The 18,574-nt window shown below is 42.2% G+C and overlaps 1 protein-coding gene across 24 annotated transcripts in view; it reads left to right on the forward strand.

Annotated features, from left to right (window-relative positions):
• Nucleotides 1–18,574, forward strand: part of Rbfox2 (RNA binding fox-1 homolog 2) — a 247,547-nt gene that overhangs the window by 161,871 nt on the left and 67,102 nt on the right. Inside the window, exon 1 of one of the 24 annotated variants that reach the window (XM_059247152.1) lies at nt 10,454–10,713. The exons of the other annotated variants lie outside the window; for them this stretch is intronic. Coding sequence (XP_059103135.1) covers nt 10,702–10,713 — 12 coding nt within the window. The 5' untranslated portion in view covers nt 10,454–10,701. Of the gene's footprint in view, nt 1–10,453; nt 10,714–18,574 lie in introns of those variants that run through there. 24 annotated transcript variants of the gene reach the window in all.

Genomic DNA, 18,574 nt, shown 5'->3' on the forward strand with positions numbered 1-18,574 from the left:
GGTTGGGCAGTATAAATGTAATATTTATAATGCCACTATGATATAATAGACTTCAGGCTCTTTGGAAGCAACTGCTCTCAGTTGCAGGTAGCAGTCTCCAAGTGTTGCTGTATTTTTCAGAAAGGTAATACATAATCAAGGTCATGCCTAGGCTATTTTAATTTGGTTTTAGCCTAGCATTTTCAATTATTTTGTGGTAGAATTAGTGACATTTTCATTGTTAACTTGTTGAAACCCAGAACCAGAAAAGATTAAGTCATTATAAAGCATATTACATTGTGTAACTACCTTTCAGTTGGTAGCAGTATAGAGAGAGAGCAAATGGAGAAGAGTTCTGGATTCTGGCTCCCACTATGGTAGTTCTACATATCCATGCTCGAATAACTTCATTTTTATTGATTGTTTGAATTTTGAATTACACATATTTCATGATCCTTAATTACTGTCCTTCCAGGTGCCATTTCTAATAACCAGCACCTAAGTTGCAGGTTGAGCAGAGATACCCAGGGTTAAAAAAAAGATGGCCAGAATCTTATCCCAGCCACCTCCATTCCCTCAAGACCTTACTGGGAGTTTGGGGCCTGGTAGGTAAACTCCCTCTCCAGGCCCCAGTCCTGGAACCATTCGGAGGTTGTTTTCTGTTTCGCTTTAACTGTGTCCTGACACGTTGATCTTGGCGTTTTGTGAGAAATCCATAGCTATTTCCATTGTTTTTGATTTTTTAAATTAAGTGCAAGTGTACATCACATTTGTCATGAGGTTTGCAGCATTTACAGATTTCGTTTATCTGTGGACTGTTTCTCCACTGACACATCAGGGTATTGGTCTTTCTACCTGCTTAAGACTGGACATGTCATGAGACTAGACTAGAAGCAAATCTTCTTACAAGTAAATACTGATGGGCCTCAATGAGACGCAGCTGTGAATAGCTAGCAGCGACCAGAAGCATAAAATTGCTTAGTGGAAAAAGTTCTCTTCAGACTATGATGCAATTGGATAAAAACTTTGGCAGTGAAATTTTGATTCTTTTGTGATAAGGTGAATTAATGTTCTAAACTTTTTTGGTCACTTAGATTTATTATTGGTTGGGGTTGGGGATTTAGCTCAGTGGTAGAGCGCTTGCCTAGCAAGCTCAAGGCCCTGGGTTCAGTCCTCAGCTGGGGCGGGGCCGGGGGAGGGGGGATTTATTATTGGTGAATACAGGGTTAGTATTTTAAACCATACTTCCCGAGCCTTGCTCTGTTAGTAGGTTTATTCTGTCTAGCATTAACATAGCTGAGAAATACAGGGGAAGGTGTTGTTACAATTAAAAGTGTTTTCTTCTTTCTGCCACACCAGGAAATTAATGGGATTGGGGGAAAAAAACCAGTTTTACGTGGAAGAATTAAAAGTTATTTTATGAAGATATTTATTAATTTTTTGATGGAACAGTTTTCAGTGCATTTGTAAATGGATGATAAATGGTTGTTTGCTACACACTTTTCTATTTTGTTTTTTGTATCTGCTTTCTTTCTTTTCTTTTCTTTCATCCAAGACAGGGTTTCCCTATGTAACCATTCTGGCTGTTCTGGAACTCAGTTTGCAGACCAGGCTGGCCTTGAACTCAAAGAGTTCCGCCTGGCTCTGCCTCCCAAGTACTAGAATTAAAGGCACATGCTGCCACTGCCCGGCTTGCTACACATTCTTACATTGACTATAAAATGATTTCTTTTTAAATGTATATTATATTATTATACTTGTTTTAATCAAAACCCATTGCATAATACTTGGAGTCGTATACCAGTGCATTATACAGTGAACACACTTAAGGACGTGACTGAATAGTATTTTTAAATAAAATTTATATCTGTTTTTAATTGAGTATTTCTAGAATTGCTAATGTTGAGATAATGAAAGAAAGTGAGTTCAACAGAAGGCAATAAAGTATTTCACATACTTGACCTTTCATTACTCTTAATGTTAATAGAATAATGCCTGCCTAAGACGTGCAATTGAAATTTATTATTTTATTAGTTATAATTCCTGTAGAACCCAATCTGTTTAAAAATACAGATAGGTTAAAAAGGATAGAGGCTTGCTAGAGAAGGGTGTAAGAGACACTGAGTTTCCTTGTCCAGAAAAAAGATATGAGAAGTTATACATATCTAAAGTAATTCTTTCTCCTAGCTGGGCTGTGGTGGCACATACCTTTGCTCCCAGCACTTGGGAGGCAGAGGCAGGTGGATCTCTGTGAGTTTGAGGCCAGCCTGGTTACAAAGCAAGTTCCAGGACAGAACTATTACACAGAGAAACCCTGTCTCAAAACAACCCCCCCCATTCTTTCTCCTTTGTTTATTTAATTTGTTTATTTTTTAGTCTTCTAGACAGGATTGCACTATAAACTTGCTGTGTAGACCAGGATGGCCTGAACGTCAAGATCCACATGCTTCTCCCTTCCTAGTGCTGGGGTTAACCAGGCCAGGTCCTGAAATTCTTGTAGGTGGTCTAGATTAAACACTACCACCTTGACTAGATAGTTACATGTAGCTGTTGCAAATTAGGGGGATTATTTATTGTCACAGTTGTTCCTCAGTGAAAAAATGTTACAGACTACTGTCCTGTCACCCACTAGTAGTAAAGTGGTTAGAGGAGGAGGAAGCAGGGTCTTAAATCACTGGAGGCAACTAAATGTACTGATTGGATGGTTTAGGACAGCCAAGGGCAGCCCAAGGATGTTTGGCTTGCTTATGGAAAAATAAGACAAAAGTACCTATGCAAAAGATACTATTGATACTAAGATATGCTTGTATGTGCAAAGTACTAGAGCATGAATTAGTGCCTCTGCTTTGTAGTTCTCCAAGAAATGATGACGCTTACATATAGTGATACACACATTCCTTAATTTCTCATCCTGAGTTAGTTTATTGTACCTTTTTTTTTTTAAAAGTACCTCCCATGTGCCAGACGTAGAGATACAGTGACAGCCAGCCCAGCATAGTCTCTAATAATTTAGTTGTAGACACAAGGCATATTTTAGTATTAGAAAAAGAGCACATTTTGGTTTTCAGTTTAATCATGTATTTTCTTGATAATTTAGTATTGACACATTTGTTTACATTGCACCCTTTTAGTATTGATCTGAGAAATTTCTCTTTAATTTGTCATGGAAAATACGAAGAAGGGCATACATCATTTCAGTTGTATAAATGTTTAAGGTTGGAATGTTATATGGTATGAGTAAATTACCTAAAGCCAAATTATAGTTAATGAAGTAATAGGTTTTGATCTGTCTGGCTTTAACCAGGGTGTTAGTACATGTTTTTAATGTTCTTTTCTAATGGTTAGATTTGGGGGTACAAGAAGTAAATGTGAAGAATTTGTGAGTGTATAAATGTATAAGTTTAAAATAGTTTTCAAATTCTAATCTCACCCATTTTTCTGAAACGGGCTGTCTGTATTGCACCTTGCAGTACCGAATAAAAGCAGCTGGCAATTTTGGAATTAAATCTCATCATCACATATCGAAAGGAGTATATTGAAGTCGTATCTTGAGATGCTTCTGGAAAGGTGTCCAGTATAGGAATAAATTTATCACTTAGGGTTATTGCAGGAGTGTGCTGTGAAGGGCTTTTGTACTAACAAGGTTTCATTGTTGGAGGAAATAATCTCTCGTTAATGTTGCTTTTCACTTGGGTGTCAGAGGCCCCCTGGGGAAGTGTGAGCAAGCCCCACCTCTAGTCAAGGACTCTGGATCTGCTTTTATAGCATAGCAGGTATGTGGGTGGAAAGTAGGGAAGTTGATTCACAACCATAAAATTACAAAGAGCAAAAGTATGTGAAGTGAGTTGTTTGTCATCTCCCCCCCCCTGCCCCCCCCCCCCCCCCCCCCCCCCCCCCCCGCCCCAAGACAGGGTTTCTCTGTGTAGCCCTGGCTGTCCTGGAACTCATGCTGTAGACCAGGCTGGCCTTGAACTCACAGAGATCCACCTGCCTCTGCCTCCTTAGTGCTGGGACTAAAGGCATGTATCCCACACTCAGAATGAAGTCGGGTTTTAATTAGCAGGTATTCTGTCTACAATCTCAAGTAGTCTAATAAAGGTGAAAATAAAAATCTTTATCTTACCTTATCTTTCTGCATATCTTTCCAGTTCAGTGTTTTAAAAGATACTGAAATAAATTTATAAATTTGAAAATATTACCAAGAAATATATTCTTAGAACAAAGAATGCTTTCATAGTACTCAATAACTACCAAGATACTTTCCATCCTTTTTTTGTTTCGTTTTAGGATTTTGTTGTTTTGTTTTGTTTTTGTTTTTGTTTTGAGGGGGTTGTTTTGTTTGTTTTTCAAGACAAGGTTTCTCTGTAGCCCTGACTGTCCTGGAACTCACTCTATAGACCAGGCTGGCCTCAAACTCTTGAGATCCACCTGCCTCTGCCCCCTGAGTGCTGAGATTAAAGGTGTGTACCACCACAATTCAGTGATATTTTCCATACTTACTTAGCAAAGTATGCCTAAATAATGTCTAGAGACAGATTAGTTCATCATTTGAGTTCAGCAAGCATTACCACCACCACCACCACCACCACCACCACCACCACCAGTTCATCTAAGCACTGGTAAGAACTGGGGTGTGATATAAAACATGATTTTTACCCTCTAGCTGCTCACAGGGTAGTAAGAATTATGCAAAGGCTTATGCCCATGATAGATGCCAAGGTAAAGTGTACACACAAATATGGGACGACTAACTGGGATGTAGAAAGCAGATAGATCAGGAAATGTTTTCAGGGGTAAGGATTTCTGTAAGTAAGCCTTAGAGAATGGATTCACAAATAGAAGGCTGTTTTCAAGGGTCAGAACAGAAACAGCATCGAACTAATGAGTTGTTCCGTGTGGCAGGATGTGACAGGATACTAGAGGGATGGGAGCTGTGATTCTGACAGGTCTGCTAAACAAACAGGTGATGCTTTCAGTTCCTACCAAAGAGTTGAGATTTTCCCAGGAAAATGGCTTCATTTACATTAGCCTTTTAAGGAAGGAAAGAAGGAAAATAAGGAGGCAGTAATAAACCCAACCAGTAAAACAAAAAAATTCAAAAATATAAAATGCCAGACAAGGAAATTGAAGGAGATACTATAAGAAGGAACGACATCCCATGTTCATGGATCAGCAGAATTAATGCAGTGAAATTATTATATTACCCAAAGCAGCCAATAAAATTAACCTCAAAATTCACTGACATTCTTCACAGTGGTGGGGGGAAATTCTAAAGTTCATACGGAAGCACGAAGATCCTCAGATAACCAAAGCAATCCTTATCAAAAAGCAATGCTGGAGATAGCACAGTACAAACTGAACATTATACTAAAGATCCATAGTCAGTATGGCTCTGGCACAGAAGGACCCATGCACTGAATAGAGGACCTAGAAATAAAACCTCACATTCGTAGCAACCTGGTTCCTCACAGACACCAAAAACACACATTGCAGAAAAGCCAACCTTTCCGACAAATGGTGCTGGGTAAACTGGATGTCCACAGTTTGAAATCCCTTTTTCTTACTTTGCGCAAAAGTCCATTCAAAATAGCCCAAAGGCTTTAGCACAAGATCTAGAACTTTGAAACTGCTAGTAAAGTCTTTAGGGAAATCATTTCAGAATACAGGCACAGCCATGGACTTTCCAAGTGGGACTCTGGTAACTCAGGAATGAATAGAAAGACTGATGACTAGGAGTGGATCCAGATGCAGAGCCTGCATGGCAGAGGGACAGACAGTGAAGAGAGCTGCAGAGTGGGAGCCCCTTCCAGCTGTTCATCGACAGGGAATTGATACCAGAATATATGAACAACTCAAAAACCAAGCCCTAAATAACAACCCTTATAAATAAATAAATGGGCTAATGAGTGAAGTAAACAGTTGTCAAAGGAAGTACACATGGGTAATAAATACACGCGAAAATACTCAACATCCTCAGCCATCAAGGAATGGAAACCAGATACACAGAGATTTTTAGCTGGGTGGTGTACACTGGTAAGCTTGTTACTGTGTACAATTAACACTCATTTTAACAAAACCGAGGAGAAATGGCAGGATGAGATCTGTGGTTAGAAAGATTACTGGCAGTAGTGAGATGCTTGGAGGATAGACCAGAGACACTAGTAGAGAAGCAGCTCCAGAGCAAAGAGTCTGTGGGCATGGGCAGGCAAAGAAAGCAGGACTTACTCTAACTTAATGTAGCCTTGAGTAAGGAGGAGCCCTCCACCTGTGGGCTTGGGTTGGACCCCAACTTTTGTAGCTTGCTAGCTTGGCTGTCTATGAGCAAGAGGCTCACCCTAACCTAGCTGAGTTTCCGTCATCTCTACAAAGGGGAGTTCACTTTCTCACCAGTGTCCTGAGCATAGAGTGAGCTAATAATGCACAATTGCTTGCTCAGAAGCCACTTCGGAGTAAGTTCTTCAGAAGCAGTGGCTATGCTGTCTGCTGTGAAATCTAGCCTTCCTCAATAAGACAGGAATGCTAGAATGCAAGAGTCACACGAGAAGATTATGCTCTGCTTTGTCCATTGCTGTTTCCCTCCGAGTTAGAGGGATTCCTTGGCATAAGCACAGCAGGCACTTGGCTGTTCTGGACTTGATGGTTCAGTTTTAGATTTAAAGACCGGTTTGTTTTGTTTGTTTAAACGTGTGTGTGTGTGTGTGTGTGTGTGTGTGTGTGTGTGTGTGTGTGTGCATGTGTGCGTGCGTGCGTGCGTGCGTGCATGTTGAGAGGTGTAGATACACATATGTACCACAGAACATGCATAGAGGTCAGAGACAACTTGGAACGACCGGTTCTCTTTGAACTTAGCTTGGTGGCTAGTGCTAGTGCTTGGTGGCTAGTGCTCTTTCATTCTGAGACATTCCATCATTCCCAGTTTGGGACTTTAAAGAAGAGTACAGAGGTGACTGTTAATGAGCAGCTGGATATTCTGCTCTGAAGTTAGGAAAAGATGTGGGTGAGATTCAGAAATAGGTCCTCAGGGTTGATGGGCATTGTTAACTGAAGTGATGGAGTGAGATCCAAACCTTGACAAGTGTTGTCAGTGCCAGCCTCCTTGAAGTTTGGACTTCTGGAAATCTGAAATACCTGGCTCCTCTCTGCACAGAAAAGCACAGAAGACGAGCATGCTTTGACTGGGGTGCTGGTGTGAGGAGCTGTGTGCTTTGGGAGGATAAACTCCTATTGCACTAAAAGATTGAGGATGGCACCTCATGCAGTATCACCATTCAGAGAGTGCAGAGGAAGGAGATGAATGGGGAGCAAGAAAAGTTAGAAAAGACTGGTATATTGTCCCCCTTTCCCCTATTCTCCCTCTTGCTCTCTCTCTCCCCCATTTTGAGATGGGTAAACAGCTGAGGGAGCCTCATTGCCTGGAATGCTGCCAAGGGACAGCTGTAGTCTGAGGTCCAGCAACAACAGCACCCAGGCTCCTGTGTGGCTGTGGTTGTCAGGGTGGCAGTAGATGAAGCAACATTTGAAGCTAAGGGTGAGTTTCCCGAAGACAGGAATCCAAATGCCACAGAAATGTCCATTGAATTTGGTCATTACCTGGAGATCCTCGGTGACTCACTGAGATGAGTTTCAGTTGAGCAGCACAGAAGAAAGGAAGCAGGGGTTTTGGAGACTGAAATGCCAAGGAGACGGTCAAGAAATTGAGACACAAAGTACCCTTCCCTGTGTTTGTTTATTCAGCAAATATTTCGAGTACTTCCCATGTCCAGGCATACCTCTGAAAGCCAGAGGCTGCTCTACTAGGCTATACAAGATCTTTTTTAGCTGCCTGTTGTACTCTGTTCAGATGCCCACTTCCTCATCACTCCAACCTCATCTGTCTTTCCAAGAGAGAGACAGACAGTCAAATGAGCTTTTCCTTGGTACACTCAGCCACCAGGGACTTCAGTGGTTTTGCTGGGTCAGATTCAAGCTGTTCAATTGCTCTTCTATCTCTTGGGCACCAAAGAGCAAATTGTCCTCTCTGTCAGCCTTTAAAGTCAGGGACACACTTCAAAATACCACTGGCCAGTGCTCACGGTGATCCTGTTATTCAGAGTCTTTATAAAAAACATTTCAGCATATTTTATTTTTAGCTTATTATACAGTCCCTTATGGTAATGAATTTGTAAGCCTATTATTTGCAGGTAAAATATTAATCCTATGTATAAAAATGCAGTTTAAGTTTCTGGGCATGTGGAAACCTTTATCCTTGTCCAACACTTTTGTTTATGGGAACCTTGCATTTCTCATTTATTTTTTAAAGAAAAAAAGTCCCCTTGTCTTTATAGTAAGGGACTAAAGTCATACCCAAGCACCCAAGTAGCTTTCTTGGTGCTTGTGGCTTTTTGTTAAGGGCGGTATAATGGCCTGATAGATTCAAAACATACTGTACAGGGACATACAGGTTTATTTTGTATGTCAAAGCTGAAAACACAGTTATTTCATAAATAGGACTTTTTTTCTTAAAGTACAGGAAGGATTGCAAGCATGCATTACCGCATTCTGCTTCTGCCTACCTCTTCTTCTTTCTTTGCCTTTTAAAAATATTGATGTCATTTGGTTGCATATTCTGAAAGCCCTGGATGTTCAGACTTCAGCGTGTTCCTAAAGGTGTTAATTTTGTGATCTACTCCTCTCCCATTTTTGTTTGCTTAACATAGAACTTGAAGACCTCATCCTTTAAAAACAAGGTAGGGGTGTGTGTGTGTGTGTGTGTGTGTGTGTGTGTGTGTGAGAGAGAGAGAGAGAGAGAGAGAGAGAGAGAGAGAGAGAGAGAGAGAGAGAGAGAGAGAGAAGGAGAGAGAGAGAGAGATGCCAGCAGAATTGAGAAGAGAGTGCCAGGTCACCTAGAGCTGCCCAGCATAGGTGCCGGGAACTGAACTCAGGTCCTCTGCAAACACGATCACATTCTTAACCACTGAGCCATCTCTCTAGCCCAAGATTATTCTTTTGCACGTATTTCTTCATTTCTATAAAATATCAGGACAGCTTCTGCCCGATCACACAGTCAGTACGCTGCCCTGACTGTGGTCTCCAGATTTCGTTCATGATTCTGTAGTCTGTGCATTCTTTTTGGGATTGTTAAAATAATTGGCAATTGAGAGAACATGGTGGTGGTGTGTTGGCAAAACGCCAACCAACTGTGTTACATGTTACATTTTAAAAGCCTGGTTCTACATCAAGCCAGACAGTCCTGGTAGAGACAGCAAGAGAACCTCTACTATTGTGATTACTGACTTACAGTTTTGAGTATTTATTTTTAAAATAAGAAGCTAATTTTGCAATTGATCTCTTCTACATTTCAATGAATATAGTAGAACTAAAACATGTAATCTTCAGGACAGGATCTTGTCAGAATCTACTTAAAAATATTAATTTATGAGATAATTGGCAGAAGTCCTAAATTTATCAAATACTCACATAATTTGAGTCTTTATATAGAGATGATGAAATTTATGTTCAGAATTCAGTGGGTCGTCTCCCCCCCCCCCCCCTATCACTAGTAATGAGCAGAATGAGATGAACACTCCTGCCCAGTTCATCACTATGAGAGACTTTTTTATTTGAGTTTTAAATGTGAGGCTTAAAAGAAGCATTTGTGTAGAGTAAACATTGTCCTGAGCCACTGTATTCTCGGAGCTCTGTAGTAACTGTTACTGTGTGCAGTAATGACGCAAGTGCTGTGCGGGGATATAAGAAAGGTGTTCTTTTTACTGTGGGCTGAAACACAGTAGGGGAAGTAGGCAGAGCAGTTTTCACTAACCTGAGCTTATGAAGTGGGGAGCTTCAGCAGTCAGATGTCCACACCTTGAGATTGATGGTGACACCTTTTTCAGAATCTCCAGGGCTTTTAGAGGAGAAAAAAATAGGCACGTAACTGACCTCCCTTCTCTCCTAGTCCTGTGCCCTCATTACATCGCCTGTCTTCCAGCACCATTCTGCATGCTGCTGTCCTTGAAAACCTTCCTGTGTACTCACTTGAGCAGCTCTTCATTCCATACCTTTCAGTAGACCCACTCTTACCTGTGAATGTCCATCAATGGAAAAAAAAAACTTCCATTTCTTTTTATTATCAGATATTCATGGCCATAATCTTTTAAATCTGTATTAACTGTAATAAGTTGTGGTAAGTGCTTCCAGAGCAATATAATTAATACCACCATCGCAACCTTATAACATGCCAGCACATGATGCCTACCCCCTTCACTCTCCCCCCTCCTTCTGCCTTATGTGCTCGCGCACATAAACACATATACACACACTCACGCACATGCACACACGCGTGCGCACAGTAAAGCACAGGCTGAACTGCCATTCTCCAGCAGGCCTGCTTCTGGAGTTGGGAGCTGTCAGCCTGCTGGGAGGGGTCGGGGGGAGGAGGAAGAGGTGGGGCTCCACTCTGATTAATTACCTTAGGCATTCAGGGGTGGGGCTTCCTTCAGCCATCTGCCTGAGATATGGGAGGGAGCTGGAGAAAGAAGGAGGGGGAGAGACTGCCAGAGAGGAAGAGAAAAGAAAGGAAGAAACACTAGAAAGAGAAAGGCAGGAAAACGAATAAAGGGAAGCCGGTCACCCGCCCTAAACCAGCTAGCTGGGGACGGGTGGCAGAGAGCCACAGAGGTGTGCCCCACTACGGCGGCTTCTACTGGTTATCATCTGCTTCTTCTGGTTTATGGAGAAAAGAAAATGGTAACTCAGGTAAGACTTGTGCGTCCTCCACACATTTCTGTCTCAGGGATCTGCGGGAAGGTCTTGGGGTGGAGTGTAGCCAGCCAAGTTTTAGTGAGGGCTGTCTTCTTTAAAAGGCAGATTTATTGTTATCAGCTGAAGTGTTGGTCCTTCGAGCATGAGCATGTGTACTGTATCGGTGCCCTTTTCTCCCCTCCTCCGGCTCCATAACCGATCCCAGTTTCCTGTAGTGTGCAGCTGGAGCTCAGGAAAGAGCCTGTGGGGATTTGTCTACCTCTTTGTCTTGGTTCTGAGAAGAGGGAGGGAGAGAGACTGCAGAGGTAGGAAGAGATTCTTGTAGACTGCCAGAAAGGGGAGAGGGAGTGACTTCCTTTTAAGAATTGCAGAAGAATTTGTGTTACTGGGAAAGCTGATTCACGGGGGTGGGGGTTTCTCGGGCTTGGCTATGGAATTGCAGTTTGCTGCCTTCTTTCTAAACGGATTATCAAAAATGAAGGCGAGGAAAGAATGTTTCGTTTCTGTGGCTTTGTCGTTGGTAAAGGATGTTTTCCATAGGAACCCACAGAACATCTTGGTGTAGCAGAGGCAGGTACTGCTTTTTCTGATGGGATAAATTACGTACATAAGTGACAATTGCCCGCTTTAAAAGACGTTTGAAGGAGATGGAGTAGGAAATGGAAGATCTCCATCTCTGTCTCCTCCCCATCCCCCTTCTCTCTCCCTCTCTGGTTGTGTCAAGCAGTGTCTACTCTGCATTTTAGCAAGTCATTCCCGACAGATGGAAAGGTGACTGCTGTTCCGTTCCTGGCAGGGCTGTTTTTTCTGGTTGACACCCTACTGATGCTCCTTTACCCCCTTTTCTTTATGTATGGCTTGGGGGAAAGTGGTGAGGCTGTGTCTTATCAGAGGACGTCATTTCCATGAGAGGACTTTCAGACCCTTTAGTCTTAGATGTGGGATCAGTCCGCCCCAGGCTTCCCTCACAGGACAGTGCTTTCCTTTTAAGGAGGTTGCCCCTTTTTTGTATTCTCTCCCCTCTTTTCCTCTCGGAGTCGCCACCGGAGGGCGAGAGGCAGCTAGCTGTCCGATAGAGGCATCGCCTTTGGGGCTGGAGCCCTGTTTAGTTAAATGTTATATAATGCCCTGCAGTGCCGTTTGGAAGGAGGGATGAATCCATCCTGACCCAGAGAAGAGGGAAATTTCAAAAGATAAATCCTCCCAAGGAGGATTTTCTCCAAATCTAAATTGAGGAATTGTCAAGAAATTTCTCCTTTGGAAAGTGGAGAAACTCTTGAATTTTTTTAAAAAACACTTCTTACTCCTTTATAAAATCTAATTAATGCTTTTGAAATCTCACTTTATTTTGTCAGTCTCCATAGAAAGAAAGCCCAATGTCTTGATTCTCTCTGAAGCCTGGGAGATGCTGCTCACTTTACCTGAGTCCACACCAAGTCTCCACTGAGGAGCTGTGTTAGAGCACAGTCGCCCTCAGCTCCATGGAAGACTTTACCCTGCAGTTGTCACGCATTTTAAAATCAGTGAAGGAGCCATCTAAACAGCAAATGTTAGAAAAAGACTTCTGTGGCCTTGTGGAGCATGGCCTCTTGGTTTTAGAAATTTGAAGTGTGTGTGACAAGTTAGAATGTGCACGCTCGTTCATACTTCGTATTGTGCTCCAATTTCTTAGGTCTATGGAAAGTGTAATTTTAGGAACAAGGTTGAAGAAATGAATGGAACCTGGAAAGAGACTGGTTTAGTGGTTAAGAATTCCAATAGATACATTTAATCTTTGTGCTCTCTCAGCTGTGTTAAGTGCTGAAGGAAAAAAAGCTCATTTTTTCGTGTTGAATTTATACAACTGAGAAGAGCAGGATCTGTGTGACATTTGTTTAAGTGTCTACACCATCTACCTGACAATCACGGAGATGGTTGGTTGTAATCTAGAAAACAGAATCAAAGGAAATGGTAAGTGGAGTCAAACCTTTGGGCTAGCCTGGGGTTTGGTTGGTGGGTATGGGGTTTGGGTGTGTGTGTGTGTGTGTGTGTGTGTGTGTGTGTGTGTGTGTGTGTTTGCTTTGTTGTACAGATTTGTGTGTTTTGAGCCAGACAGCAAATCCAAACACTTGATAATGCCCTATCACCTACATGTTTTCAGTATAAACTGTGTGTACTGGTCAGGGGTGACTGTCAGAGTTAAAATGGCTTGTTACCATACTTAGTGTTCTGGCTAGGATGTAAAAAAAGTGGTATGATGTTTGCTCAGTTCACACCTTGGTTCACTGTATCTGTGCCTTAGATTAACTCTCCTCCCTGCCCCTCATCCCCATCTTCATCATTTGTTGTTAGTTTCCTTTGTGCACAGTGGGCTTTGTTATTACATATACTGTAGTTTTATATGGCCCTTTCTGTTGTACTAGCTAACAACTTTATCATTGACAGTAAATAGAACTTGGCTTTTTAATAAAAATAGTATTTTAGTGGCAAAATTTTCATGCAGTCGTAGCCAGACATGCTCATGTGATACTTTAAATAATACTTTTATATCTCTTGATCATGTTCATGTTCCAGAAGTTTTTCACTGAAGTCTCTTTAACTTGATTGACGTACTAAAGATAGTGCGTATCCTGTCTGTAGAAAAGCAAGGGATAAAAGGAAAGAAAAATCATTCTCATAATATGTAAACTAGAAAAACAGAGTTGAAAATGACTTTACCTAATTAATTAAAAAAAACATTTAGCAAGACACAAATTCTGTTTCTTGTTGAGAGGGAAAGTATATCAGGCAAAGGGGAAAAGCTTACAGGACAACCTGAAAGCAGATGTTGGACTCTCCGAGGGTGTGAGACTGCCAACTTCTGTGGAGCACAGGGCCCTCCCTTTCTTGGACAGTTCAGTGCTTTGCTGGCATTTTCTTCAAAATCTGTTTTCCATCAGAACCAGGAGGAGAGAAGGTGTTAGGAATGGGGAGGTTGGGAAGGAGGTTGCTGTTCCTTTAAATAGTGCTGTGAGCCCAAGTGGCAGCAGGCCGCAGGCTGCTCTGGAGTGTATTCTTTTGTAATGAATCACCAGCTCCATTGTCTGCTGTCTCCCCCTTTGTAGCTGGCAGGCCTGAGTCTTTCACCTGAGCTGTGCCCTCTTAGGTTCTGGGTAGTTGGAGGAGACAGTGGGAGGGGGTATTTTAGCCTCTAATTAAAGGCAGATAAGACAGCAGGTATGTTTGCTTTGTTTCGCTTTCCCTCCCCCTTCGGTTTGTGCTTTCTGAAATGGACCGTAGTTGGGAATCTGGTCTGTGAATTTTCTAAGCACATCCCGTTCTGTGAATCTGGGAGTCCTGCCCTTCCTTGAGTCTCCATTTTGTGGCCTTCGTCTGAAGTGACTCCATTCTCTTGCCTGCCAGTTGCACTCCTTTCCACACAGCCTCGTCCCCTCCTCCCGCAGAGTGGAGCCCACGGTGTTTGTTTTGGCACGCTTTCCACTTTCTATGGGCTGCGCAGGATTCTGGGGGAAGTTTGGGGATAGGTGGGGATGTGGATTGGAGGCTAAATTTATGTTTCTTTACAATGAACCAAAAAGAAAAAGCCGTACTTTCCCCAGTGATTTTGTTTCTTTCTGAATTCCTCTACACTGGTCATTAACTTCAGTTTTAACCATTTCCTTACTAAGACCAAGGGTGACTATTTAAAAGTGTCACTATTCTAAAAGGTATTTATCTTTCCTGGAAGATACCCAGAATTCCATAAATGGGGATGTTACCGATCTGAGCATTTGTGATGCTATAAATGTGTTCGCCTCGATCCCATACCCCTCTTCTCTTTTGTCCCTTCCCACCTTTATTTTTCCTTTTGCTGCTAGGTCTGGTAGTTGAGACTGAGAAAGCTTGGTGTCTGGTAGTTTCCTGTTGAAGCGTGCATTGCTAGAAGACAGCTTTATGCTGGAAGGTAGTGACAGCCCTCATCCCTCTCACTGGTTGTGTTCTCCCTGAAGAAACTGCGAAGTCACATTGTCCAGATGGCTATCGGGAATAGGTTCATCTCTTTCTGACCTGTGGTTCGTGGAATGCTTAGCTTTTAACCTCTCATGATGTAATGTCTTTCTTTAGAATGTCTCATGGAGAACCTATTTGTGATGTTCATGCTGTCACTCAAGATCAGTCACACCCCAATCTCCTTCCACTGACCCCCGTCTCAGGGATCTACTGTACAAGCTTGATTCTAGAGCCACAAGAACTCACTCAGTGTCCCCTGATATTCCAAAACCAGTCAGTTCATTCCTTGCACGTTTCCACCCCAGAGGACATACAAGAACTTGGCCAGTCACAGTCGCGGTGGCTTCCTACTGGAAAACCCTCTGCTGTTTGGACCACAGCACCTTTGTTCTTGAGCTCAGATGCTCAGCCTCTTGTAGGCAGCCAGAGTGCTGTGGTGCATCATTTCCATTTCCAGCCTCTGAAGTGTTCCTCCGTTACTTTTGGAATGACTAAATTCAGGAAACCATGGAGTCATTTAATTCCTGAGAGGAGTCTGCCCAGGGTGACTCCCCCAACTCTCCACCACCCGGCCACCTTGCACTTGTCTACTGGGCCTTTTCTTCTCACCTCACTGCTGTGCCCTCCAGAAACTGAGCCACCAGGCTTCCTCTGCATACTCCACTGTCTGGAAGGGAGTGTGCCTTTGACTGGCCCGCTTCAACCAGCACTCTGCCTGCTCCTGTTCGCCGCCCTTCTTTTCAGCTCTTCGTGCTCATCATTGTCTGTCGTCTGTCTCTCCTCATCCCCTGGTTTCCAGGAGGGCAGGGACTTCATCAGTAGTCTTCCCTTCCTGTTGTCTAGAACAGTCATCACAGCAGCTAATCCTGTATGCAAGTATGTAATGTCATTATCAAACACCATTCTCAGCACATTACCTAAATTAACTCACTGAATCTGGCAACATTGGATTTGAGTAAACCCAAGAGTTATGTCCACCATTCTTGTTCTTAAGTATCACCAATAATGACTGTCGTTAAATAAAACATTTTACATACCTACTTGCACTGATACATACATACTGCATTTACAAATGTGAATTATGATTGCTTGCCGATCACCTTTTGAGTAGTTGTCACACATACTGTTGGTTAAGGGGCGGCGGCCATGCCGACGGAGGAGGGTGCTGGATGCATTGGTGACCTTTCTAGAGCCTTATTGGGAGAGAGAGAGACAGAGACAGAGACAGACAGAGAGAGAGCGTGAGCGAGTGCACGCGGAGGGGAGAGAATGCGGAAAGAGAGAGCACGCCCCCTTTTTAGGCTGGATGCCATTGCAGGCTGGTGACGTAATTAAGGACATAACCCTTACACATACAACATACCCTGTTGAGGTAGTTTGATGTGTGTCTTGTCTCCCCCCCCCCCCTTATTGCATGAAACGCTGAGATTCTGGAGGTCAAGCAACCTAGTAAGTCTTAAGTCCAGAGAGATTTCCAACCTGAGGGCAATTGAATTCCAGATTCCTATGCTGTTTGATTATATTGCTGGCCTTGCAGTACTTTCATGTGGGCTGCTGAGAAGCAGACACAGTTTTCTTGCGGTGAGCTGAGTCAGTCTCTGCTGTTGCCTCTCACACCTCCTAGTCTTTCCTCTCCAGTCACCTAGTGTTCCCATCACTTTTACTCACACACAGCCATTGGAAGATACTGTGATTGTCCCTGCAATCTTCTGTGTCTTGGCCCATTTCACCTCATTCCTTGAATTAGTCTTCCTAGAAAAGAAAATATGGGTTCCAGGATCCTTACTGTCCTAGACTAATTGTATTAATTTGTATAACTATCAGTTTATTGTATTTAGTATATTACACATACTTTTTTTTTTTTTTTTTTTTTTTTTTTTGAGACAGGGTTTCTCTGTGTAGCTTTGCGCCTTTCCTGGAACTCACTTGGTAGTCCAGGCTGGCCTCGAACTCACAGAGATCCACCTGGCTCTGCCTCCCGAGTGCTGGGATTAAAGGCGTGCGCCACCACCGCCCGGCTACACATACTTTTTATATCATATATTAATATAATCAGTATTACTAAGTATCATGTTTTTATCAAAAGTTTGCTTTATAGTATCTTTTCCTCTATTAAAGTATTATTTTTCTGTTCATTTTATAACATGTCACTACCTTACTAGCAAGAACCTACTTGTCATTGAGCCTCTGAGCCTTGCCTCAACTCCTGAACGGCAATCAAGATTATTGATTGGCTGAGTGTGTGTGTGTGTGTGTGTGTGTGTGTGTGTGTGTGTGTGTGTGTGTGTACGTGTGTATACCTGTGTATGAGCACTCTCATTTACATGGGTGGAAGTCAGAGGACAACTTGAAGAGTTGGTTGTCTTTTTCCACCATATCATCTCAGGAATCAAACTCAGGTCGTCAAGCTTGGTGGTAAACACTGTTACTCAAAGAACTATCTTATCCACCCAGGATTTTCATTTTAACTTACTTGTTAGAAACAATGTTTTGAAAATGGTAGTTGAATTAACAGTGAAAATATTCATATTCCTATCATGCCCTCTAAAATTCCTTTTAAAGGGACTATCAATCTTAGAATATAGAATAACATTTTCTATTTAACCAGTTCAGAAGAAAATGGATATGGCAGATAGTTATTAACAAAAGAATACAGTTTTAAAAATTGTAACTTGAGCTAGGTGTGGTCATGCATACTTGTAATTTAGTACTTGAGAGTCTGAGACTGGAGGATTGGAAATCCAAGGCCAGACCAGGCTGTGTAGTAAGACTCTGTCTCCATTAATTAATTAATTACTTAAAAGTGTGTGAGGCTTACAGTCATGAAGAGATTTTAATTTCATTGAAAATTACAGGGAAAGATTTTGGCACCAAATTTTGAATGATACTTCCTTTTTGGTTAAAAGAATCTTAATACAGAAGACATGGTAATAGAAACCAGTAATTATTTGTGAAATTACTGATGAATGACTTTGTATCCATGACTATGTTTTTTGTTTTAACCTAGTGTTTATTATGAGATTGCCTGGAAAACTCTGTGTGTGTGTGGGGGGGGGGGGGGGTTGAACGCACATGCTGGAGTTGAGTCTGTCCTTCCACCATGGGAGTTCTAGGGATCAAACTCATGTCGACAGGCTTGATGGCAAACATACTTGCCTGCTAAGCCATCTTGCCGGCTTTCCTTGCAAGGCATTTTAAAGAGACAATTTGAGACTTAAGCAAAGGAGATTAGATTTTGAAAGACTCTTAACTAGATCCACAAACTTTTTCTGGAAATGTTTGGTAATAACCAAGTTTTGCTCTACAGGCCTCTGTTTGTGTTTTCTCTGTTCCACTCTGTTGCTGTAGCATTGAGAAAGCCATAGACAATACTTAAATGAATGAATGTCTGTGTTCTATAATACTTTATGGACAATAACATTTGAATTTTGTGTCATTTTCATGTTGCAAAGTGTTACTCCTTTGGGCTGTTTTTCAACTATTTATAAAGATAAAAGTTCGCTTGGTATCTTGGTGACTTTTCTATTGCTGTGCTAAACACGATGACCAAGGCAGCTTAAAAAGAAAGCATTTATTTTGGGCGTATATCAATGTCAGAGAGCTTGGCAGGATTCAGGCAGACAGGCATGGTGCTGGAACAGTGGCTGAGGGCTCACATCTTGTGAGACAAGCATGAGGCAGAGAGAGCTAACTGGGAGTGGCCTGGGCTTTTGAAACCTCATAGCCCACCCTCAGTGACACATCTCCTCCAACAAGGCCACACCTGCAAACCTTTCTTAAACAGTTGCACTAACTGGGAACCGAGTATTCAAATATATGAGCCTATGGGGGGGCCCTTCTCATTCAAAGCACCACAATTGGTTTGCTGGTTATATAAAACTAGGTG

Source organism: Peromyscus eremicus, chromosome 20, assembly GCF_949786415.1.
Source record: "Peromyscus eremicus chromosome 20, PerEre_H2_v1, whole genome shotgun sequence".
Taxonomy (NCBI): Eukaryota; Metazoa; Chordata; class Mammalia; order Rodentia; family Cricetidae; genus Peromyscus; species Peromyscus eremicus.